General features: G+C 35.8%; 2 protein-coding genes across 5 annotated transcripts in view; one reads left to right on the top strand and one right to left on the bottom strand.

The window, feature by feature from the left end:
* The first annotated feature begins 719 nt into the window (after positions 1-719).
* On the top strand, positions 720-11,943 carry LOC124157584. Its single transcript, XM_046532430.1, has 8 exons — positions 720-903; positions 979-1,070; positions 1,190-1,411; positions 2,127-2,269; positions 3,250-3,348; positions 3,433-3,497; positions 4,562-4,647; positions 7,864-11,943. The coding sequence occupies exons 1-8, from the start codon at positions 800-802 to the stop codon at positions 11,283-11,285; spliced, it is 4,233 nt and encodes a 1,410-aa protein (XP_046388386.1). The 5' UTR covers positions 720-799; the 3' UTR covers positions 11,286-11,943.
* A 2,264-nt stretch (positions 11,944-14,207) lies between these two features.
* The window catches only part of LOC124157582 (solute carrier family 28 member 3-like), a 64,102-nt gene continuing 51,175 nt past the window's right edge, over positions 14,208-27,134 (bottom strand). For 3 of the 4 annotated variants that reach the window (XM_046532426.1, XM_046532425.1, XM_046532427.1), the window contains 6 exons: positions 24,786-24,879; positions 24,231-24,390; positions 23,942-24,110; positions 22,324-22,482; positions 21,417-21,597; positions 14,208-14,337 (listed from right to left, as the gene is read on the bottom strand). In XM_046532426.1, coding sequence (XP_046388382.1) covers positions 14,264-14,337; positions 21,417-21,597; positions 22,324-22,482; positions 23,942-24,110; positions 24,231-24,390; positions 24,786-24,879 — 837 coding nt within the window. In that variant the 3' untranslated portion in view covers positions 14,208-14,263. The remainder of the gene's footprint in view (positions 14,338-21,416; positions 21,598-22,323; positions 22,483-23,941; positions 24,111-24,230; positions 24,391-24,785; positions 24,880-27,134) is intronic. The other variant, XM_046532428.1, reaches the window with a different exon arrangement.

The raw sequence follows: 27,134 nt of genomic DNA, 5'->3' as shown, positions 1-27,134 counted from the left end.
AATAGCATTACACGTTTTATTCGTACGACTTCCAGATATTTAAGTGCCCAAATATACATTGATTTAAAATCACACAATATGTATTGGTGTAACAATGCGGGCATAATTTTTGTGTTGACTGGGTAATTTGTGATAGGAAAAGAAAACGTTGAAAAGAAAACTACTAAGCTCTACATACCTTGATTATTTCATGAAAAATTCCTTATCCAAGTGACCACGGATAAAAGAAAATAGTAGGTATCCATCGGAGGACGGGAACAAACACGAGTGCGTTAGCAAAAACCTGCTAGTCTTCCGAGACTTCATTTTTAACTATATTCTCACCACACTCTAAACTGCCTTGAATCGCTAGACAATTAACTCTCAATCGTATCTTAAAATTTCTCAAATTTGTAAATCTTTTCATAAAGTCCAGATTTGCACCTCCCGCGTACTTTAGTGAAGCAGCATCCCTGACAGAAACATTTGAAGTTGCGCCGCTGCGCGCTCTTACGATAAACAAAACACGACCACCCATATTTTCGATGTCTTCAAATTTAAAATTTAATGCTAATGGTCGCTGGCAATAAAGCCGTAGCTCATCATTAAACGCTAATTTTGGTTATATTTTCCACGTCTTAAATTACGTGTACGTTTTTTCTGATTTTTCACTATCTATGATACATTAAAACGCATTAATACCGATCAAAAATCTTGTTTTCGTATTTTGTAACCATGGCAATGAGTGAAGCGTACAGGATCGCGTGAATCAGCCAGATCTCCAGTCACTGCTAAACCTACTCAAATTTTGCCTCCAAAAATGAAGACCCTAGGGCATAATAACATAAGTAATGAAGCAAACAGTGCTAAAGGTTGTTTTGAACCGATTACTAAGGAGGAAGATAATTTCTTTAATTGTCCCAGGTATGTTGAGTTAACGTTTTTCTTTGGATTGAACGTATTTGATGTTCATCTGAAAAACTTATGTTGTCGTTCCAGAATGACGAAGAAGTTCCTCTTAAAAGAATGTAGGAGTCAAAAACTGTATTCTACGCCGTATTTAAATGATGTTCTTTACCTCCAATATAAAGGTAAACGAGTGGGGTACCAATAGTGCCAAACTAAAATTAGAAATAAAACATGCGTTGCATATGCAACTGATTATTTTAGAGCGCTTTACTAAGTTACCTCATTAATTTTATCTCGTTAGGATTACGAAAAATTGAAAACTTGGAAGAATATACTGGCCTGAAATGCCTTTGGTTGCAAAGCAATGGTATCTATAAGATAGAAAATCTGGATAAGCAAGAAAATTTGAGGAACTTGTACTTGCATAATAATGCAATAGAAAAAATTGAAAATTTGGAACATTTAACATACCTGGATACTATAAATCTTTGTCACAATGCGGTAAAAATAATAGAAAATTTATGTAAGTATGTTAAATACATAAATCCTATTGATAGGTCTTCTTTTTTAATCTAACATGATGAGCACCTGCAAAAGTTTTAACGAAGAATTGACACTTATTTTGACTTGCATATAGGCTTAAAATATTACAGTTGATGTGAACAAGAAAATAAATCCTTTCATCCCACGGCATGTAAATTCAAAGGTTATTCATGCCACTCTTAAAATAAATAAATTATTCTAAAAATGTAGAGCAGTAAAGCCTCAGTTATCCATCATTAGATATACCATTAACATTGTATCCCATCATATCCCTAGCCTACTACTCCTTTCGGCCAATCTGCCAAATAATTCCGAACTCTGGTCATTTTTCCCTTCTCCCTTTCCTACTATTGCTCACCTAAAAATAAGTAGTTTTTCAAATGGGCTCAAAAAATACAGAGAGAATGATTCAGAAACCAAAGTTATATTTGCTGCGAATATTATGATAAATAGATTATGTCAACACTGATTTTCCCTCTGAACTTTCCCCTCCATTAGGATGGATGTTCAAAGTTTTATCGCGATTTACTGGTGTACAAATCATTTGTTCTTTGAGTGCAACAATATTATCTGTGAATTTGTATATTATTTATAGCGAGGCAATATCTTCTTTAATTAATATTTAATTCCATTCATTGAAAGCAAAACTTAAACTTAGGAATCATCCACTATACCTACCTTTATCTTGCTTTTAGGCAAGTTACCAGTTTTACATACAATATCACTGAGTCACAATATGCTGTCAACTGCTGATGACATAGCACATCTTAAGCAATGTAAATCATTGTCTGTGGTTGATCTTTCTTATAACCAACTGAAAGGTCCAGGCATACTTGAGGTATGTATTAATCCAGAAAGAAACTGAGCTTGCCCATTGCGCTCTAAAGAGCTCTCTCAATTGGATACAGACACACAGCTCACCTAAGTGTACAGAGCACCGTGGTACATACTACTATGTGATTATGCACAGGCATTTCATTGTTTCAGAACAAGCTCAATCCTTTTGGCAAACACATCTAAAAATCTCATCGTGAAACATGTCTAAAAATCTCATCTCACATGTCATCACTCAAAGGGTTAAAAATATTTGGTGACAGCACCTCTAATAAAAATTCTTTCAAGGGAATCTGTAATTAGTGTATTGCACTCCCATTATGGTGTAACTCTGCAAGCTCTTGCTTTATAAAATGCAGAGCAAATGAATCTGACTCTTCTGCTAAGTTCCTAGTTACCCATAATAATAGTAATGCCCACTAATATTATTACTTGGTGTTACTCTTTAAAGAATTGCAATCTTGTCACTGACAAAATCCCATTGACAAGAATGATTCTTTCTATAGACACACTATTTCTTGGATTAGCAACTGGTGTTACGTATTAACTGATTTAAAATACGTACTTTAAATTGAGGGAAAAATCCATAGAGAAAAAATCATTCGCCTTCACCAGGGTCCTGGTCAAGGCGAATGATTTTTTTCTCTATGGATTTTTTGCACAATTGTGCATTGGAGGTGACTCCCATAAAAGTTATCACCGTGGCTAGCCCCGTTATACTTTAAACTGTGCCTTAATATTTTACCACCTGTTTTATTTCCTAATATTTCATTTCTTGAGTGGACCAATGAATTATAGTGGCATAAATACGATACGAGTATTTTTATTTAAGGATAATATCATATGATGCATCATATATATAATGCCATGATTTTATGCTTTGCAAATGAATTCATAGTCATTTTACAGAATTTTCCGAACAATGAAAGCATTTCAGATACCTACTTGGTTGATAGGTATTTCTACTGTTTTTTTCCCCTCCAGGTGCTGACTGATATAGAAAACCTTCATGTGCTTAATATGATGGGGAACCCTTTCATCAGAGAAACAAGATTTTACAGGAAGGTTATCACATTGGGATGTGTAAGTTTATTCCTAAATAAAACTCCAAAAACACAAATTTATAATATTTAAAAGAAAAAATCATGGACAATTATTTTTTTCCAGATCAACCTCACCTATTTGGATGACCGCCCAGTTTTTCCAAAGGACAGAGTTTGTGCTGAAGCATGGTTAGACTGATTTAATATTTTCATGTTACATAAATATTTACGCCTACCATTTGCACGTACCTAAAAATAAGGCAGTGTTTTTATAATGGGCTTTCAAGGAAAAGTGGAATTACATATTGCTGCTAGTAGGCTATTGCCTGGAGGCAGCATTTGCAGGGAAGATATCTGGATACCTATCAAAATATAGTCTGAAATTCTGACCTTTTTTAACACAAAGGATGGGATATCAATGGCTTGATATTTCAGGTATTGCATATAAAAGGAGTAATAGAAAAATTTCCAGAAAAACTGGTCCTTTTCTATGGTGAGTGGTCAAAAATAATTTACAGTTACTAATGTTTCCTTGTAGGTATCATGTATTTTTTTCTGTGTAACAAGAATTCCAACCAATAGACTATTAAAAAATTAAAACAGCCTGAATCCTGGTATCCAGTTGTATTAAAGTATTCACAGGTATCATACTTAGAATATACCAACATTTGAAAAGGAACTTTCCACCGATCACAGATAAAAATACTTCTATAATCAATTTTGAGCTATTTTCAACGCAGAGCAGTAACGTCATGGCAAAATTAGCAGTGCCAGAATGCACTTTACTTAACTTTTTTTAGAAGTGAAATATTACCGTGTGTTTTTTAAGACAAGTTAATATTTACATTTTATCACAATTTTTTTTATTTTGGTTACAAATGTATATATTTGAAATTTTGAGGCAAACAGAATTGATAAATGAAAAATTTGACTATTATGTCTTCTGTTACCCGTGCCGGAACAACGCTCCAGCACATTCTGGCACCATGACACCACTGACACAGAGACTAAATTAAATTTTTAAATTCTCAGATCTTCGGTACATGCTTAAATAATCATTTTTATCTTTATTAAGTTTTTCTAGTATTTGAGAAAAAAAATATTTTTTCCCCAGTAAAGTTTCTAAATTGGGAGGTTATCTCATAATCATGTCAATCTACAAACTTTGTAATTAACAAGGTTTCTTATTATCCCATCTTCAAAAGAAAGCTATCACTTAGCAATTTTTACCCATTCTCTATTATGATTTTCAGGGAAAAGGGTGGCTTGGAAGCAGAGAAAGAAGCGCACAGAAAGTGGATGGAAGCAGAACATAAAAAGACACATGACAGCGTAATGGGTGAGCTAAAAATACAAACTTTTGGAAAATAAGTGTCTGCATTCAATGATAAGAGGAAATTTATAAGACCAGATGCTTTTTTTAAGTAATCTCATATGAGTTTACCCTTTGTTCATGGCATAAATTAGTGCACATGCATTATTGTGATGCCTAACATACATGAGATTGAAAAAAATAGGAAATGGATTTTATACCTTTACTCTTCCATATGTAACATTAATACCAAGTTTATGGTACCTATTCCTGTTATTAATTTTAGTCACATCCCCATCAATATAACTGAGGAGGCATTTGATTGGTACATACTCTCATTCAAATATTTACCAAAAATAGACATAAATCAAGAGAAGCTGTGGACCTCCCTAAGTATTCATAAAATGTACACATTGATAATGGACCCATATGATTCATTGCCAAGAAAAATGAAAATGAAAAAAATGGATTCATGGCATAATAACAAAATATTAGTTGCGGAATAGTTTTGCAACTTCCTTGCAGCCTTACTTAACACTAGAAGGACGGCAGGGGTCATTTGACCCATTTTCAGAATTCAAATTTACTTTTCTCCCATTAAAATATTTTTTTAATTTAGAAACTTTTTGACTTTGTTCATTTTGGTCTATATTTTGATAAATCAGTAAAAATTCAACAATAATGTTTTGTTTTAAATTTTTATGATGTGTTATACCTAGAAGGACGGCTAGGGGTCATTTGACCCACAACTGGTTTTCGCGCTATTTTTTGCCCGTGGGAACTTTATTGCCATGTATATCATATAATCAGCAAGAAGCTAGTGTGGTAGATGATTTGCTTCATTTTGAACCTGGAGGTACCCGGTTCAATGCCAGTTTCGTCCCAAGGGCTCCTATCTGTATTCGAAAACCTAGGCATAGCGACTTGTTGTGCTCAATCTTTCGATATTTTTCGGGCAGCAAAGGGAAATAAAACATTTTCAATCCTTGATTTGCGTAAATTCATGTAATTATGATATTTTAATTTTGTTTTATTTATTGTTCAATGATTATTGTATTATCCACACCGGAAAATTGTCACGTATCCCATGACTGTTTTCTGTCGGCCAAGATTCAGAGCTCCTAGAGACATTATTTTCAATATCGCCTCATCAAGTTTACGAATAACTGTTTCATTTTTCTGGCCTGACAGGCAATGTCACTTAGCCTTGCCCCTTTGCCGTGTGTCCAGCATTAGTGCCGCCTGACCCCGTCGGGGTTTGGGGCGGGTTGACTGCACACTGCGCCCTGGGGGAAAATCCTGTCTCCTTTTGAGAGAGCGGAGGAATTGGGTGGACTGTAAAATTCTACTGTAAATCCTACCCTTGGAATCCGCACGTAGGCTTGAGAAAAATAATTACTACAAGTTCTTGGAAGATACGAATCAGGATATGGTTGGCGGTTGAGTCCCTGCCTTTCGAACGGCAATTAGCGTTACTTCTGAAATGTTTGTCCTTTTGTACGAATTTCTAATGCTCTCCAGCTCTCAATACCTCCAATGCAACTGGAGAAGATTCTACCATAATGGGCTTTCATTTGTAGATTTTTTCGCATGCATATCAGTAGCGAGTTGAGGAAGAAAGTAAGAAATCGAGAAATATATCATAAGAAGAGAATCGTCGCGATTCGAATAGCTGTAGGGAATATTGAAGATCAGTCTGGAAGTGAATCGGAAACATCAGTTCAAGGACATTCTGACCAATCCATCAACATCTGCCTGTGATGGAAGCGAAGAAGTCCAAGATAGTGAATCCGAAGGCAACTTTGGCGTAACAGCAAATGCACAGCTCTATCCAACAAAATGCAGCTATGCTTTTATGAGGTATATTCCAAATAAACCAGACAAATTTGGAATCGAGTACTGGGTTTTGACAGATGATAAATGAAAATACAGTCTAAATGAATTTCCATATTGTGGCAAAGATGATGATTGGCCATCAAATGAAGCGTTGGGGAAATAAATAGTTACTAAAGTGACCGTAACATACAAAAATTCAGGAATAAATGTAACTTGTAACAGTTATTTTCCATTTATCCAGCTGGCAGGAAATCATAAAAAAATGGAAAACTTCTCTTGCACGGACAATCTGAAAAAACAGGCGTGACGCACGAATATCCGTGACCCCTAAAATAGCCATGTAATCCATTCAAAGCGAGTGTTCAAAAATACCTTAGGCCATACTCTTACGTAGAATCAGGCAAACTAGAACAATAATGTACTTTTACTCAGCAGCATAATCTCAGACGACACTATTTCTGAAACGAATAAAAGAATACCAGAGACCATCCTATTTCATAATAAAAACAAAGCAGGAGTAGATATGATGAATAACATGCATCAATTTATTTACACGTCTCCAAATCCAACAGCCATATCTCCACGGGCACAAAAAAGAAAAAGGTGCCAAATACTATCAAATAGAAGCAATGCCCCAATTTCCTTTGCATTTTCCAAATTCCTTTTCATGTGCAAACAGCTGGTGTCCTAACATCATCGTGCCACACACTATAAAGCGGCTTGCGTGTTAGTGTGTAGATTAAGATGTAGATGAATAAATCGTCCAATGTACGTATTCAGCGCAAAAAAATATTTTGTGGAAACAGCGCTGAAAAAATACTGTCTGTCTGAGATTTACAACAAAGTAATAAGTTTAAAAAATTTTAATGCAAATTTTGTAAACCCAGTACCCCTATTGTTTAAACATATAATACAACTTTTGTATTGAGAGTATGCATTTTCATTATTTGATTTGCAATCGACTACTAAATACGGTTTAAATCATGATTCTTTAAAATAATTGTTATTAAATTTTGACGATGGAAATAATATTTAATAATGTTAAATAGTGTTTTTAATGAACTGGTTCAACAATTAATACGATTAAACTGAATATTGGTTGAAAATTAGGCGTTTTATTCCAAAATACATTATAGGGGTCAAATGACCCCTAGCCATCCTTCTAGGTAGCGCGAAACTCCCATCCTCCTAGTGTTAATGAAATACTTTCATTATCCTCATTAAAAATTTTCCAGGTCCAAAATATGTATCAATTTTTAGCAAAAGTTTATCTTAAATGGTACAATGCTATCTTAATTACCCTTACATTGAATTAAAATATATTATAATTATATTATTCATCATAGAAATGATGAAAAAACAATTCATGGAAGCTGATATTCTCATGTGGAAACTTTCCATTTCCAGGACTACTACGACTTAGGGATGAAAGGCGAGCCAAAAAAAGGAGAGAGGAACGAATGAATGAAAATGAATCAGAAGTTAGTGAAGAAAGAAGTGGCCAAAACGAAAACACATCTGAAGACTTAGAAGTTGGAATCAATTCACTATTTGATGAAAACAAGTCTGCAACAACAGATGAAAGTTTAACAGGAATTAAAATAACGGAAGAAACAAGTTCATGTTCAACTGAGTCAGTCACCCAAGACAGACAAAATTCTCACCAAGGAGGCACTTCACCCTCAAATGAAGGTGAGTTCTTCACAAAGAAAGAGTGGAAACGATTGATGGATGATTACGTGAGCAGAGACTTGCTCATCTACGAGGATGCTCCGGAAACTTCCCAAGAAAGCGAGGAAATTCCAAGTGCTATTCTGCAAGATAAAAACTGTCAGGAGGAGTTTGAAGATGACTTTGATGAAGAAGGTGAAAGTATGAAGCCTCAGGGAATAATAATGCCTTGGGAAGTAGGAAATCAATATCCCAGTGAGACTAAAGCACCTTTGATAGAAGTGGTGTCCTTAGAACCACCACATTCTGATTTTAATGAGCCGGAAGAAAGAATGACATTTGCAGGGGAAAAGATAGATGGCATTAAAAATGATGGAGAGAAAAAGGAAATATTATTGGCTGAACATCCTAATAATGAAAAATTAAATCAAAAAGAAATAAAAGATGAAAGCATTCCATGCAAACCCTTAGCAGAAATTCATTCCAAAGAAGTGCATCAAGACGTTAACGAAAAACTAATTGTGTCTTCTCTTGCAAATGAAGTGAATACATGTAACGTAGAGCATGAAAAAATTGGATATATAACAACACTATGCCAAGAAAATAATTCAAGTACAGCACTTATTGAGGATGCCCTCAAACTTACGCAGCAACAAGATATTATCAATGCTAATACCAAGATCAATAAATCTTCCTGTTCACTTCCTCCAGATGATGAGGACAAGAAAACCTATATTGATGATGTCAAAAATCTAGAAAATATCCCAACAGTTTCAGCATTGGATGAAGAAAATGATCACCTTACTGGAAATAAAATAATGGAGTTTAATTGTAATTTGGATGTTAACCATAATGATAATAATGATAGTAAATATGAGGAAAGTGATATGTCTTTAGAAACAGAGGAAGAAAATATGTCTACATCCCATCCTGGGTACCACTTACCAAATATCGATGTGGTAAATGCAAATTTTATCTCAGAATATAAACAAATAGAAAAAGAAGAAATAAGACAAGATATTATTAAAAAGTTCTCTGAAGTTGGACTGAAAATCCCTGAGGATATAACGTCAGGAAAAATTACTAAAAATGAAACTGTTGAAAACGCAACCAAACTTTTAGAGAGAGATACACTCAGTTTTGCACATGAACCTCTCTTTGACTCCCTGTCCATTATCAAAAATATGAATGATTCAATTTCAGTGTCTGGAAATGAGGATACCTCTACTGATGGCATAAATGACTCCTCAATTGACAGCTGCATAGTTGCACCACGAGATAAGGGGTACATTAATGATTCTTTGACAGATGACACAATTGAGCAAGGTGACACAACCCACAATGAAGGCTACAAAGTTTCCTTGGAGGAGAGCACAGACAAATGTATAAAGGAGGGATCTCCAAACTTTTCAAATATCATTCTTGTTGATAATAAATCACTCCTATCTGAATATTTCACTATCACAGGAGTAGAAAGGAATTCCTCACAAGAGAATGTACAAACTGCAGCCACAGAAATGACTTTTGATACAAATAAACAAATGAAGCCAATTAACCCAACCAGTGAGACAAACGAAAATAAAACTATGGAAGGTGATGAAAAGAATAAAACCAAGACAAATCAAAAACCAAACATCATTAATGTGTATCATGACAATGCTTCAATTTCAGAGATGACAGCTTCAATACAAAAGGATTTTGCCAAAGACGAAGATGAAAAATTTTATGAAATATTAGAGAACGCAAACTTATTTGAACTGTTCTCATCAACCACTTCAACAGAAATTTCTCCATGTGTCAGGATTGCATTACAATTAAATGATGAGTCTGAAGATTCAATACGAGTTTACTCAAGGGAAGGATCACTTTCATTGCAAGGGGATTTAACTTCAAAGGGAGATAAAATGTTTGATCAAATTTTAGAAGATGCTAACTTGGCTGAACTGTTCTCATCTAACAATTTTACAAGCACAGATCAAAGCGGAATCTCCACATCATATGTTAATAATACACCAAATGACATATTTAAAGTTTATTTGCTTGATAAGATATCTTCAATGCAAGAGGACGAAACTATTATAGAAGATGAAAATCTTGATAAAATATTAGAGACTGCTAACTTGATAGAACTCTTCTCAGCTACAAATTTTATAGAAAATACCCACAATAGCAGCACTGCATTACACAATGATTATGCACCAAATAATTCATTTGGAGCTTGTCCAGAGGATGCAAGAATATATGCAGCTGAGAAAAAAGAGAATCAAGCTACTTTGACCACCACTAACTCTGCCATCAGCATACTGAGAAAAGAAGATAGTGCAGATTTATGTAAAATGGGTATAGATGCTGATTCTATTGAATATTTTGAATGCAGCTTTGAAACGATAAATAAAAGCCATAACGCAGCAGAAATTCAACATGAAGAGTTGTCAAGGGTAACTACAAGACAAGTGGGAGAGACAGATGGAAAGGAGAGATATGATTATGATGAATTTGTAGTGACTGAAGGTTTTAATGAATCCAGCAGTTTTTCTGAAAGCAGACTTAACTTTCTTGACATCAATAGTGAAGCAACAGAAGTCAATAAAGAACTATCATACAATTCCACGCCATTTGAAAGAGAAGCTCCACCCGAGGAACAAGAGGAGGAGCTACAGTTTATTGAACAGGAAAATGAGTCTAATGATACACTAGAAAGTGAAAGTGGCATATTGCATGGAGACGACATAAGCAATTTATCTCAAGAGTGCAGCATGGAACTGACATTTGAGGTTGGAAAAGAGATGGTTGATACATACTTCAAGCCAATGGTAGATTATATCCCAAAAACTTCTTTGGATTCATTCACAAGCTTAGAAATAAACAATGGAAATATGTCAGCTGAAGAACATACTATAAATGATATGTCAGGGGAAAATACATTATTACAAAAACCACAGTTTTGTGACATGAATAATGGTGATGAAATTAATGTACTGACAGAAAGAGATGAACATCCAGTTATGAATACTGATGAAACAAGTAATTCTAGTCAAGAGCTTCTTTGCCATGGAGTCAATCATGCAAAGGATGCCACATTCCATGATACTGAAGACCTTTTGACTCAGAAGCCAGTAAGGACTACCTTGACCCTTCAAGTAGCATTTACAAAATAGGGGCGTAAAAATTGCCCAAACAAATAAAGATCAAGGAAGTTCTTAAAACTGAATTATTAATTAACCTAGACTTGCTTCAATTTTCTGTTTATTTGTGCACATAAAGATAAAAGTTTGCAACTCCATAGGTTATAATCATGAGGAGTTCTATATAGAGACCTAATACTCCACTAGCCCCTATTTTTTCTAATTTCTCTAACCATAATTGGCTCGGAAAAGAGTAGGTATTTCCTTTTTAATGTATTTATCAATCAGCTAAATGGAATCATTTTAATAGATTTTTTTTCTGGGTAAATGAGATATTTGGAGTAGGGTAGGGTAAAATGCCAAAAAATATAAAAAATAGGAAAAACAATATGAATAATTTAAAACGTTTATATCACTGAACTCATTGATTAATGGTACATCGTCTCTACACAAATGGAGAAAAAAAGCAATTCGTGATGTATAAAGTTTTATCAAAATATTTCATTCATCTATAATTTTGTAAAATAAAAAATAACTTGTACATGAATGAACTAATGTTTTGTTAGAGTAGTTAATATTTAACCCTAAAAATACAAAGGTTTAAGAGAAAAAAATCTGTGAGCTATTCCTATGATGTAACCAAATGGTAATGTTGTAAAAACTTTATTCAATAAAGTTCAATGAGTGATAACTTTTCACTAGCTCATGTTCATTGCCAAGTCCCACAAAGAGGGGAATACGTTTCAAGAGCTGATCAAGAGCTAGCATCTGGTAAATTCATAGTTGCATCGGAATGATACATAATGCCAAGGGCGGATCTAATATTTTTTCTAGAAGGGATAGTGGGGGGTAGAATGTGTCTGAAAAGCAAATGATCTTCTCATATTTGGGATTAAGAACAACATACAAAAACTACTATACCAAATATATTCTTCATCTCCATACTCCGTAACACAAAAAAAAATGACAGTAATGATAACGGGACTGTATTAAAAATCTTGTCTATTTTTAAGCATAATTGGTAGGGAAAGTGCCCCTCTGCCCCATCCCCCTAAATCTGCTTATGCAAAGGGATCAAATATCTTCTATGATAAGTGGCACAATGTGGTGGAAGTTATGAATATTACTTGAGTAAGACATAGGAATTTTTCCGCTGAAATTCAGTGGAAGCTCTGCAATGTCTTTGGTGTTGATGGCTTACGAGAGCAGGGACGTATTGTGCTTTGTCACGTGAGCTTTCACGGCCATTGCAGATCGCATTATCAGGCAATGAGTAAGATAAATATGCTTCTTACTCATCACCTGATGAAGCAACCTGCAATGGCCGCAAAAGCTTGCATGACAAAGCACAATACACAGCTGCTCCCGAAAGCCGTTGACACCAATGAATCTCGCTGTGAAAGCCTACGTTTCACTGTAATGTCTTATTTAACTAACATAGTGCTCACATACCAGCAGCACACTTGAGGATAATGTACTGCACGTTATGAACAATTATATTGATTGCATTGGATTTGACAGAAGGGTCCAGAACACTTTGACATCTTAGACATCTTATTACACAAATTGATGAATCCGCTCTTGGAAAAATTCAATTAGACCGTGTAATACCGTACGAAGAAACGGTTAAAAACCTTGGTATAATATTTGATAAGGAAATCAAGTGGAAAAAACAAGTCCATGTCACAAAACAGAAATGTCTGAGCATACTACATCAATTGTATAGAACCAAGAACATAGTTCCGCCCAAAATTCGAACCACCTTGGTTCAGTCACTAATTTTTCCTCACCTTGACTACTGCTCCTCTCTGTTTACTAATCTCTGCGAAGAAAGTAACAACAAATTGCAAGTAACAATGAACTCTTCAATGCGCTACATTTATGACCTAAAAAAATGGGATAGGATATCTGATACTTACGTTCGATTACGTTGGTTGAAACTAAAACAGCGTCGTTTATACCATGTGATCCTGCTTGCCTATAAAATTTTATCCACTCGTAATCCCGTTTACCTAGCTGCTAGATTTACCTGGAAAAAAGATCTACATGCAGTACGCACTAGGAATCACTCCGTAGATCTTCACATCCCTCAACATAGCACACTTCACGTAACTAAATCCTTCACAATAATCGCCTCTAGAGTATGGAACTCCCTACCATCCAAAATTAGAAATACTAAATCCATACATGCCTTCAAAACCCAGGTGTACGATATCTTAATAAATAACCCTAAAATGCTGTCTGTCTAAAACTGATTGAAGTAAAATTAAAACGGTGTTAAATCGAATGGCTCTAACATATGGTTGCAGAAAATTGAGTGTAAAATTATGTTAAATTTGAGTGTCATACTAAGTTGTTATTTACTTTTTTTGTTTTTTTTAATACTGTTTGTCTGACACTATTGTTATATTAAATTATCGCCTTGATTTCTTGCGATGGTTGGTCAGTTACTCCGCAGTATGATGTTTTCCCTTATGTTGCTGTTGTTTTGCCGTATTGTCTGTGTGCTGACGGCGGTTTACAACGAGTAAATGTTATGTATTTCTTTTCATTTTTTGTTTTTCTTTATGAATATGATGTCACCAAGGAGGGGAAACTAAAGTATCTCCATTTTGGAAACTGTTTCTCCTTTCGTTGGAATTGTTTTTGCCTAATTGTCTGTAAGTTGGCGGCTGTCCGCAACAAGTGTATCTTATGTGTTTCTTTTTATTTTTTTTTCTTTTCTTTTGGGAATGTAATATCATGCTTAACATGTGAAAGTTGTGCAATGGTTTTCTCATGGGCCACAGGCCCACGAAATAAACGAATTTATTATTATTATTATTATTACTTTCATTAACTCATTTTCACTCAATCCTCCTCTTAGGCCATTTAACTGTTAAGGTTATTTATAGACAAAAATGTTATGCATGCACCACTCCATTTAAAGAAAGAAAAAGAAATTCAAAATAAAAATAACATAGCATAAAACATTTATTTACAATAAATAAAAAATCATCACCATCAACATGTCATGGACTAGCTGTTGTAGTAAAATTGCTCGTATGACTTAATCCACTCAAAATAGAATCATCCAACAGGGTTCCTGCAACATAAACATTTGAAAATAAGTATTTTTGGCATAAATTCATCAAATAAATTATTCAGAGGCAAATGAAAAAGATCACCATTAATGTCACTCCCCAGCAAATATTAATACATATTCATAAGAAACAAAAGCATTCAGTATTAGAGTGGCTATGGGTGCGAAAGTTTTAATTTTGATTACGAATTGATAATAAATACATATTGTTATAGCATAAGACCACTGTCGAATTCATGCTGAGGTTAAAAAATTATATCAGGGTTGATTCTGTATCATATCAGAGGTATATGCAGGGGATGTGTAACCTAAGCCACAAAAGAAAAAGTAAGTTCTTCACATGTTGCCTACCTCAAGATATCATTTGCCATTTTTGCCAATTCAATGGTCAAACAAGGCAAAAAATGTTGTTAAAACTTTATCCAGTAAACTTTAATGAATGATAAGCCTCCACTAAGAAAACTTGGAAAGACTTCAGAAAAAAATACAAGGGCTATTCAAAAAGTAAGGAATGTTTTGGAATAAAAATTAAATTGAGTACAGTAAAAATATTTTATCAGACACATTTGAAAGAGCAACTAAAATACTACTTTTCTACATAGTCACTGAACAAATTGAAGCACTAATCATAGCAGTGGACAAGCTTTGAAATTCCTTCATCATAGAATTTTCCCGCTTGCGTTCTCAGCCACTCAGTGACATGCATCCGGAGCTCATCGCCATCACATTGATATGTTGCTAGCCATTCTTGAGAACAATTGAGAGTCACTTGGTGTAAGGATGGGACTATAGGATGGATGAGGGAAAACTTCCCAAGGTCAGCCATTGTAACTGACCGTACCTTACAAATGGCAGGAGTTTTAATTGTGGCGCACATTTTCAATTTGAGTTACCAAAAAACGGGCAACGAGATGTTCCCATTGTCAGGGCTAGATGCCCCCTGAGGTGCTTAGCTCACAGACTCCAAGATGGGAGTGGCATGCGCGTAGCGGCCGCAGGCAAATACGTTCCTTACTTAGTGAATAGCCCTTGTACAAACTTTAAATTTTCTAGCCAGTTCTTACTGCTAGAATGGGTATAGCAAGATTATCTCTGCTTCTCAGCCACCTGAACTATTTTCCTCATCCTTCTGAATTAATGGTAGGGACTAAAGATATTCCAAATGAAGTCCACCCCTCATCCAATTCAAGTACATGATTGGTGAATTCCTTGCTGTGAAAAATGGCAGAGCCATTATAGAAATTATTGTTCAAATCTAATTGTTTTAGTTAAGATCAAGAAAAATTGCAATTTTTGCAAACACTTTAAGACCTTTAAACTTTATACAAAATATATAACAATATTATTGAAGCAAATTCTCAAATATCTACTAGTAAAATAATGAGTGACACAATAAGCCTAAAAATTTACTATGCATTAAAGGAGAATACTTCACTTATGGACGATCAGATTTTTTTTCAAGATCCGTCAATTTTTCAAAAATTAAATACAGTAAACTCTTGATTTTACGAAGTCAGTGGGACCGGAAAATCGGCACTTCGTAAAATCGAGTTTCGTAAATTCAAACCTTTTTCATAAGTCACGAAAAAAATGTTCGCTTTTGTTTCTTCCGCCGTTTTTTGTCTTTAGTGGTCTTATTTAAATGTTTTCGGTGGTTATTCTCGGTATTATTCATAGAAAAGGCTTTTTGTTATCGATTTATGATGTGAAAAATCGTTAAATAATTATACCACCATAAAATTCCCATTTCTTGTTCATACTTCAACATCAACGATCGCTTAAGAAATTCTCGACAAGTTTAGAAAACGTAATCAAGTAATGAATTGCAAAGTTTATTATAAGAATTTAATGTTATAAATATGTGGTTACCCAGTAAACACGTATGACTCATGCATGAGGTCATAAAGAAGTCTGACGAATTTGTAGGACTCCTTCAAAAGAGTCCCAAATGGCCTCATAATGATGTCTCCGTGAGGTCATATGCACTCGTATAGGAATTCTTTTCGCGGTCTCACACGACTCTGAAGGAGCTCATACAAGAGGTCTTATAGGACTCCTGTAACAGTTCCAATATGATATAGGCGCAAATGTGGCGCCTCCACGTGTGTGATAATGGAACAACCTGGAGAACCAGAAAAATTACCCACTTCGTAATAATTCCGATAGATGGCTTTGAAATAGCCTACAAAAATGCCGGTGCCCCTACCAGCCCATTAATTAAGATTTCAAAATACTTTACGCACCTTTATTTAAGAAAACTCTCCGATGACATTAGTACCCGACGTATCCAATTAAAATAAAGCAAAATAATACATTTAATGAGAACCATAGGTGGAAATAAGGCAGAAAAACAAAATGGAATAGACAACTTCATGATATTTATAAATTTATTCTTCATAATATTAAGTCAATAAACAAACATCACGAGTTTTTGAATTCTTCCTCTCTGCATACTTTACGCGGTCTCCGCTTGATACAGCCACTGCCTCTCCACTCTCTCCAAGGCGACACTACTTGCTGATGTCGGGTTCCATTTCATAACAGAGACTGAAAAAAAAACATTGAACTTAAGTTTGTTGAGAGTTATAATTGATAACATGATAACATCAAATAAACCAGATATTGACTATTTATCTCATTAGCAGTCCCTAAATACTCCCAGGGCCGGTTTTAGCACCGAAGATGACCGTTTTAACTTGGTTAATTTTAGGAGTAACCGAATTAGTGAAATACTTTTGATTAACTCTTACACTTAATTACATTCCTATTGCATTAGAATGCTCTTAGAAGTTAACTTAAATACATGGTGAACGTTATTTCCATGCTTTATCGTTCCATAAGTTACATTACGAAGTGAAATCAAGCAAATTATAAATCGGTTAGCACTTTTGTTTGTTTACGTCATGATTTTGAGAACTGAGAAGTTTATAAACTTCAATGATCTTAGGGAAAACTGTTTTGTGAACCCGAGATAATAAAAACACTGCTTGAACACGTACTAGATATGATCGAGATAGTGTATACTAACAAAGATAATTTAAAATGCGATAACAGCAAATTTATAAGGATACGATGAATAAATGAAATGAAACATGAACAACAACAAAGGCACGTTACAAAACGTGTTCAACCTAAATATTTTACATGAATATTTACCGATACTCAAATGATAAGCATGAACTTAACCAGCTTGGAAAATAGTAAAATTAATGGATTTTCTCATTAACAAGTGGATAAAGAATCGTACACATAAAATCATTGAAACTTACCTTCCAAGACTCCGTGCACGTAACACATCATGATGTCCACAAGGTTCGTGCCGATCTCAGATCCGATCGAATCCTGATTCACGTTCGTAGACACAAGGAAAAACACGAGCAAGAACTAGGCCATGGAGTACACACGATATTAATCATAAACTAGACGTCTGAGCTCAAGGCAGTAGAATAACACGACAACACAATGGCGGACCTAGCGGAAAGTGGAAGTGTCAGCTTATTTAATAGAATCGGAGGGAGAAGTTTACGAACCCATCTCTTAATATAAAGAGTTAATTGAAGGAAGAAAAAATATTATACACGCAGAAATATATAATTACGATTGAAATTATAATTCATTAACATATACATGACTTGATTTTTCAGGCCTCATGTGTGTGAGATCTTGAAGACCCCATGAAGTGTGAGGTCTTCAAGACTTTATGAAGTATGCGGTCTTTAAGACATCATTCATGTGACCTCATGAAGTGTGAGGTCTTAAAGGCCCTTTCATGTCTCTTAATGTGGAATCTTAAAGGAGTCCAACGTATGAGTTCATATAAGACCTCATTACGAATACTGTGTTGACTGGGTAGGAGCGAATAACAACTATTAAGTACGCGCAAGATGGATATTTGTTTCCAGCGCCCACGGAATTTTAGTGGAAGCCGGCCTAACCGCCATTTATGTCGCCCTCTATCGCGACGAAAAAAAAAAAGAAAAACGAGGGCCTCCACCCGTTTCCTTAATAACCTTCGTAAGTTAATATTTCGAGTTACTCTGTATATTCAGTTGAATGTGCTATCTTTTCCATTGGTTATTTTTGTTGAGATTCAGTTACGATTCTAAATTTCGTAGGGTATGATCATCTTCTGGCGAATATTTGAAGTAAATTCTGTTTGAGCTCTCCGTCCGGATACTGTGCTCCATCATATTCGCAGACGTTGCTACGAAAGACTTTATTCTTCATCCGGACCATATTCTTCATACCGGGTGTGAAGTGCTATGTTCATATAGTATTTCTCTCTCTTCTTTTATGCCGACAGGAGCAAGGTTCCAACCGGAAAACGACAGGAGAAACATCTTCCATTATCGGAGAAATAAAGAGGGAAACGTTATTATCCGCATTGATTGTTTTTCTACAAGAGATGTTTCATCATTTCTCAACGTGTGTGAAGTATTGGTTCACTTGCGTGAATTCCCAAAAATGACCCGCGAAAACCTGTACATTCTCCTCATTTTGTTTTCGTGTCCCTTTCTCCTCCGTATTGAAAGTTATGCAAAGAATCATTGACGTAGAGAAAAGATTTTCTTAGCTTTAGCACTAAAAAATAGTCGCGCAACAATCGTAAATAAATATAGTGAGGAAAGAGCAAAGAAAATAATTTCAATTGAAACGTCAGCAGAGAAGAAGAGAGAGAATTATAAGCGCGGCACCATTTCCCTGATAGAGGAAGATACTTCTTCAGCCTCTCTCCGGTTAATAACTTACCCCCGTTGCAGGTAAAGATGAACCATGCCCTTCTCCACAAACGGGGAACGTTCCCAGTGGGTGGGGTGAATAAGAGTGGGATGGGGATCACCTGAGGAAAGAAGTGTGGTCAGCACAAAGGAGTGGTGAACAGTAGTGAAGGGGGCAGGAGAAAGAAGGGTGGTGAAATGGCCTTCAGCTCTGCCTCAGTCTACGTTTGGGGGCCGTATTTTTTGCGACGCACTCGACCTCAGTCACCTTACGGGGGAGGGAGTGAATGGGAAATGCTGGGGAAGGAGGGGTTTGGGATGCGTAAGATGGGTGTCAGCAAGATCAGCAGAAGGCCGCGGGAGGAAGTAAACAAAGACTTTGGAAAGAAAGATCTCTCGGCATGGGAAAACGGGGAGACGCGCGAGAAGAAAGTTCACGGTTAGAAGTGCGTCTTCATTACGAGTAGCCTGAAAAATAAGTTGGTGGTTAATAGAGCCCAATACTTAAGATATTGAAGTTGTTTATTCAGGAAGGCTATTATATACACGAAAGGATACTACTAAAATATCAATTATTTTTATCCTTTTTGCCCTTCTCCATCGCCGCTTCCGCCATGGTTTCTCACTTGCATAAATGGGAATGAAATTGGGGACCTAACTCGTCAGCCAGATCAATATATCTTAATGTTTGGAGGGCAGCGGGTACTTCTTTTTTATTTGGTGAAATTACTTCACTTTCATCTTCGTCGTCACTGCTATTATGACTAGTCCCGGCCGCTGCTTCTTCCGACGCATGTACCAGCGTCCCATTGTCGCAAGCCCGGAGTTCATCGTCAAGGGCAATATAATCGTTTGATGTTGCGCGCTGTGCTCTTCCTGCTTTTTCCAAGAATTTTTCAAAATCATCTTTTAAGCCTCTAATCTCCTCCGCGATTTTATCCGCTGCTGCTTCCTGAATGTATAGCGTAACGAATCAACCATAGCCGTGATATTATAGCACTAGAATTACTAGTAGGCTAGTTGTATCAATTACCAACCTCGAGAACATCCTCATGATGCGCTATCAAAGGGAATCCGGCCGATTTCCAGCAATTTGCGATTGTAGTGGAGGAAATAAAGTACGTCTTTGAACCGTGTTTCTGCGATGAAAAATGACAATTTTATTAACTTGGCCATTTTAGCAAAGTTAACAAAGTCGTTATTCCTCATCGCAGAAACACGGTTCAGAGACGTACTTGAATGCCTGATAGGCAGGAGTGCGATGCAAACAATTATTATTGTTGATGGCATTGATTGATAGATTTTCAAAATGCAGTCAGAGCGGTCACTTTTGGGGAGAAAGGCCCCACGCTCGGAGGGTCGAAGAGAGGGGCCAGCGAGGGTGAGCTCGTCGAGGAAAGGGTCCCGGATTAGGGACCCTTCGAAGTGCTTCGGCGAAAAGTAGTCAAGTAGTCTCCGAAGTACGTTCACAGCAGCCTGCCTTGCGAGCGTACCAGGTAAGTTCACAGCAGTGCAAAGGGTTAATTAGGAGTGTACGAAATACCCCGCTCGACCTTCCTGACATGTTAAACTACGAAGTATTGTCGATGCGATGTTTACGAATAGGAACGAAAATAGGGGCATTATATCAGTCGCGATATTTTACTTAATTGTTACCTCCCCTAAATTCCCACCGTGAGGTTTTAGGCGAACCCTTTCTCTCCAAAGTTGCACTATCTTTTACGATTTCACACTTTTGATGAACCACAGTTGGAGGCGCTGATTTTTCTAGCTACTTACGCCGGCGTAACTAGTTTTGTTGACAAATATTTCGCCATAGTTCGTATAAACGAATGCCTTTCGCTCCAGGGGACCGTGCCGAGGTTCGTAAATTCAAAATATTTCGTATAATCGAAACTTCGTATAATCGAATAGAACCATGTATTTACCATAGGCTTTTCGCCGGGACCGCACTATCACTTCGTATAATCGAAAACTTCGTAAAATCCTGCTTCGTATAATCGAGAGTTTACTGTAACATATATTATCTTTCAGGACATATACCATTTTTGTGAATATTCACCCATATCTTACACATTAAAATTTGACATCAATATTTTCCCTAATGTGAAATTTTTTTATGTTTGAGACAGACAAATTTAAGATGGGTTCAATTCATATAGTACTCCCAAAATTTCAAGATGATAGTGTAAGTTTTGAAATTGTCACACATCACCATAAAAGAAATAAATGCAACCCATTTTGTGAGAGTGATATAACCTCTTAACAAACGGTGTGCTACATGTGACATGTGAAAATAAATGCATGGTCATAACTGCAGTCAGAAGGTATGTGTAATAAACTTTTGCATAACTTGGACATTACCTGCAACACATGCTGTAAGAAAGCATGTTGCACTCCCAGCAATGAATGACCTTAAAGCTACTTCAGTAATAACAGATCGTTTCTCCGGAGCCATGGCAGACAATACTCCTATCAAGATACCAACTGATCCAGGATTAGAAAATCCACACAATGCGTATGTTGCAATAACTTCTGCTCTTTTCTGTAATGAAATAATAAATATTAAATGATCCTGTGTGGAATGTGGAAATATTGAATTAAAAATTCAATAAGGAATTTATTGCTCCAATTACAATTAGAAAACAATCAAATATAGTGCCATGTGTTTTTAATGTATGAATTCTGCTCAGGAAAAGCAGTAGGCAACATATCAACTGTATTCAATGTACTTTTACCAAGTAGAAAAAAAATCCAATGCAGTGCTCTGATCTCGAATATGGGCTAATGCTAAAATCGTAGAGGTTGAAAAACTCTTTGAACTGAAATTGTGACAGAGGCTCACTATATAGCCATCTAAAGCCTGGCCATTTCGTACTGACTCAGAGATGGGTGAATCAACACTGATGTAGTGGGAGAATTGCAAACTGTAAGAATGAGGCTCAAATGATTTCTATTCCGTTATTTTTGGGTCCCCTCTCATATAGCTGTGACAGAGTCCAATTATATTTCTTTTCATCTTTTCCCATCACTGAGTTTATATAGTAAATTGTAAAGAGGGGATAATTTATGGAATAGAGATCTTTGGAATAAGGAAACGTATTTTAAACTAAATGGAAAAATGTTTCATACTATCAACTCTTAAATTTAAAGCACACTACTAATTAAAAAGATAAAGCAATGGATCTCTAAACTATAGTCTCTCTCTATAGAGAGGGAATAGACTATGCAGATATAATAGTTGAGATAGGTATTTGATTCCACAACTTACAGAAATTTGGCCCTCCTTAATGTAAACAGCCAGCTTCTCATACGCCACAAATTCATTGACAATGGTTTTCAGCCCCATCAAAGTTGCCACTTTATCACATTCCTCTGGAGCTACACCCAATAGCCAAGCTAGTGGAATGAAAACCTTGGACAAGATCCACTAAAAGGAGAAAAAATGTTCTAGATTAGAATTTTAATCTCTTCCAACTTTTGTAGTTTTCTTTATTAACCGTAAATATGTATATTTCCAATAAGGCCACCCAAACCAAGGGCTGCGAAGACAAAACAAGATGAGGAAGATATTTTTTTCTCAAAGACACATCAAATATCATTGATCATGAGAGCACAAGGTGTTTCACAAATAGCAGAAGATAAAACATTTGATACATGGTGATTAGCAGATTCTACATGAGTAAAAAATATGAAGTCAGTCAGTATAACCACATGTATGAAAAACATACAATCATGAGGGATTTTAACACTGGGATTAAAAGAAGAATAAAATAGATGTTACCAGTAAAATATGAACAAAATCAATAACATATTTTATACCGATGACTGTTATAATAACTTGATTTTTACTTGAGTGGATTTTATTTCCTTCCACCTTTCACTACAAAAATGATAATTGTAGTAGTAAATCAAACATCTGAAATGTCAACCCATATTCCTTTTTTGTGGAAGACATTTACAAATAAGACCTGAGCGGCATCAAAGTAAAAATGTTTAGCCAAAAAATACAAACAAAGTGAATTTCAATGGATTCAGAAATTATATCCCATCACATAAGAATACACGTACTCTGGTATGTTGTATTACAACTGATGTGACAGCATAAATAAAATCCTGGAAATAACCAGAGATGGGCAGTATCGAAAATACTTGTATTTGAAATACGTATTTTCGATACTTTTGTAGTTTGTAATTTGTATCGGAAATACATTTTCTGAAAGTATTTTGTATTTTGTAACGAAAATACATCTAAAGAGTAGTTTGTATTTTTAAAATACATTCAAAATCAAAATACATGTAATGTTTTTGTGCATAAGTAGAAAGAGCGTGCGACGAGATGGCAGGGATCCCGAATGAGTCTGTATTAGCCTGCCATCTATGGGACAATAAATTGCCCCTTAATTTACTTCTATAACACCCGTAGGCCCTTGTATACTTGCAAAACGTAGTCGCGTGTGGAGTATTTTGCGAAACGAAGTTTTGCATTGAGTAATTTGTGGAGGGGACTTGTAGAATCTGACGCTGTTCCCAAAGGTGCAGGAGACATTTTTCTCCATTTTATTTAAGACATTTTGCCATGGATAATGGTCAAATTGCCAGTTTCCTATAGATACGTTGCAGGAATGTTTGAGACTCTCATTATAAAAATAGTTCATATTTGAATTTATTTTAATTTTTTATTAGGTAAAAACTTCGGTGAAGGCATGTATTTCGAATTTTAATAGAGTATTTTGAAATTACATTTGTATTTAGTATCGAAAATACAATTTTTAGAAGTAATTTGTATTTTGTAATTGAAATACAGATTTTAAAAGTAATTTGTATTTTGTATCTAAAATACATTTGACATGTATTTTGCCCATCTCTGGAAATAACTGATATCTCACCTCAAATGAAAGGTGCGGGGCACCAAGGAGACTTCCAAACCAAGATATTACACCATTTAGAAATGCTACAAATGATATAAATGCGATTAAATTTGCTATTATGCCAAGCACCAATTCAATAGCAGCATGAGCTCCAGCAGCTGCGGCATCAAGTACATTTGACTCCTCCCTGCAATGCAATACTTTCGTTTATTTTTAACTTTAAAAATTTTCAATTTGTTAAAAAAACAAGACAACGTATTTTTTTATCAAATGCTGATTAAGCATGAATTCAAAAATTTTTACTTACCCCTTACCCATAGTAATATCAGAGGCACCAGTTTTTGTTTTCTCAGTTTCCGGATAGAAGAGTTTTGAGTAGCATAAAGCAGCTGGTGCTGACATGACTGACGCTGTGATTAGATGGGCAGGTGACACCCCAAAACTTATGTATGCTGCCATCACAGACCCTGTAAAGGAGATTTTTGGTATTTTTTTCAATCATCAGCTTCCAGTTACCAGATTTATATGAAGACCTTACGCATTTTACTGAGTAGAGAAATAGGTAGATAAGACGTAAATTCAAATAAATAATTTGAACAAACAAGCAAGATTGTACATGAACAATCAATCACATAGAAAAGAGTGTCGTAATACAAAAAACTTGACACCACGCAAAATCTTGTAAGGAAATGAAAGGTTTTTTCAGACCAATAAGTCCCAACATTAACACCAGGCACATAGCTTCAGCATTCCCATCATTTTTCCCTTGTAATAATAGACACTCAATAAGGGCTTACAAATGTGATTTCATGGGCAATGTAATTTCCTTTCTTAGAACCTAAGACAGAAGTTTAAACATTACCTGCAATTGTTGCAAGTCCACCAGCCATAATTGCATGAATTTCAGATTTTGTGAGAATTCGTATGTATGGCTTAATGAGAAGTGGCGACTCTGTCTGAATAAAATGGAAAATATGAATTTAAAGATAATTTATTAATCTAAAATAATGAGCTAAATCAACTTTTAAAAATTACTAAAATGTGAATGAAATAATATAAAACAAAAATGAAAATCATGGATAAAAATCTTTGGAGAACTACTGTATTAAAAAGACCTCATATGACTATATGAACCTGATTAAAAAATGCTTCATGAGCTGCTTCTAATTACCCATGAAAAAAAACCTAACCATAACCAGAAGTCCACAACTTGAATACTTTCTTTAGCTATGTATTGAACATGCCATGACTATAAATATGGTAGATGTCCTCTTCACCATTCTCATCCATTCCACAATATAAATTTCTTTGTTAAGAGAAAATTCATAAATCCCAAGTATTTTCTATTATTGTGACTATTTCCATTGTATATATCACCCCCAGAAACATGGTCATAGCCAGAAGGACAGCAGCTGCCTTCGCTAATAATGCTATTTGTCTCTCTAGATCCTATCTTTGTCTCCTTAGAATTCCTTTAACACTTGACAGTCTATTTTGAACTTCTCAGTCAAGGTTGAACAATAATATGTAGTATATGTCAGGCTACGTGATGTGTGGCAGTCACAATTTCAATTCATAAAAATGTTCTGTGGAACCACGACCCTTTGACCTATGTCCATGAATGAGGTACAGTAAATTACCAAGCCCAAAATAAGCACCCCAAATATTTTTATAGTAAATCAAAAGCAAAGTGAAAACAGTGCAAAATGGCAGTCTTCTGTATATCTACCTTAATTAACCCTTGTATGGGAACGTTTTTATAATATTTGTAGGCTGACTGTAAAAAAATGTTTTTAACGCTTTCACTGCTGTGAACGTACCTGGTACATTTGCACGGCAGACTGCTGTGAACATACTTTTTCTTCCTCCTTGCCATGCGCACAGCACTTTTGCCGAACCACTCCACAGGGTCGCAAATCCGGGACCTTTTCCTCGACGAGCTCACCCTCGCTGGCCCCCTTCGCCCCTCCGAGAGGGGGGCCTCCCTCCCTAACTCCCTAAAAGTGACCGCTCTGACTGCATTTTAAAAATCTATCAATCAATCCGATCATCAAAAAATGATTGCTTGCATCGCACTCCTGCAGATCAAGCAATAAGTACATCTTTGAACCGTGTTTCTGCCATGAAAAATAACGATTTTGTTAACTTTTCTAAAAACGTGGCTGCGGACCACCGGAAAATGGTCATTTTTGCAAAGTTAACAAAATTGTTATTTTTCATCACAGAGACACTATTCAAAGACGCACTTGATCGCTTGATTGGCAAGAGTGCGATGCAAACAATAATTTTTCGATGATCGGATTGATTGATAGATTTTCAAAATGCAGTCAGAGCAGTCACTTTTGGGGAGGGAGGCCCCCCGCTCGGTGGGTTGAAGAGAGGGGCCAGTGAGGGTGAGCTCATCAAGGAAAGGGTACCGGATTAGTGACCCTTCGGAGGACGTGTACCATGCTCATCCTGGAAGTACCTGCTCCATGTCATCCACGAAACGCATTTTGACCTTTTCGCTGCATGTGAGGAGGTATGCGGAGATTGAACAGCAGTGAAAGGGTTAAAGATTCAACTACCTCCATCGGTTTCCAAAAATTTGTATTGCTGCCTGGGTAGAGCCCAAGTGCACTTTCTCTCACTGCAGGGATAGCTAAACCGGTTTAACTCTCCCCGGCCATAACAGAAAACAAAGCGTTTAAAAACGTTCCCGCAGTGTTAGGGTTAAAGAGAGTGAAAGAGACTATTTTCTGCAATCAATAATAATAATAATAATAATTTTATTGGTCCCAGGACTTTACATTGTAAAATATAGGACATGTCATACACAAAAATAAATACATACACAATCAAAATCAGAATCAGACACTTCTGTGGTAGGCAGATTCCTCTAGAAACTGAGTTGTGCTATAATAGCCTTTGTTGACTAGAAAGAGTTTAAGATTAGATTTGAAAATTGCCCTTGTAGAAGCTTTTTTTAAGGTTGGCGGCAGAGCATTATAAACCTTGATAGCCATGTGAAAAGGGCTCTTATTGTACATTGCCGTGGAGTGGCAGTACATATGTACATCTCCACTATGGCGAGTGGAGTGTCCATGCACTTGAGCATTGGTAGTGAGATCTTTTATATTATTTTTGACATGCATACACAAGTGGTATATATACATACATAGATGGTAACGTTAGGAGTTTTAATTCCCTGAAATAGGGTTTGCAAGATTTC

Source organism: Ischnura elegans, chromosome 4 (assembly GCF_921293095.1).
Source record: "Ischnura elegans chromosome 4, ioIscEleg1.1, whole genome shotgun sequence".
NCBI classification, from domain to species: domain Eukaryota; kingdom Metazoa; phylum Arthropoda; class Insecta; order Odonata; family Coenagrionidae; genus Ischnura; species Ischnura elegans.
The sequence above is the reverse complement of the archived record's forward strand: the minus strand, read 5'-3'. Positions and strand labels throughout refer to the sequence as shown.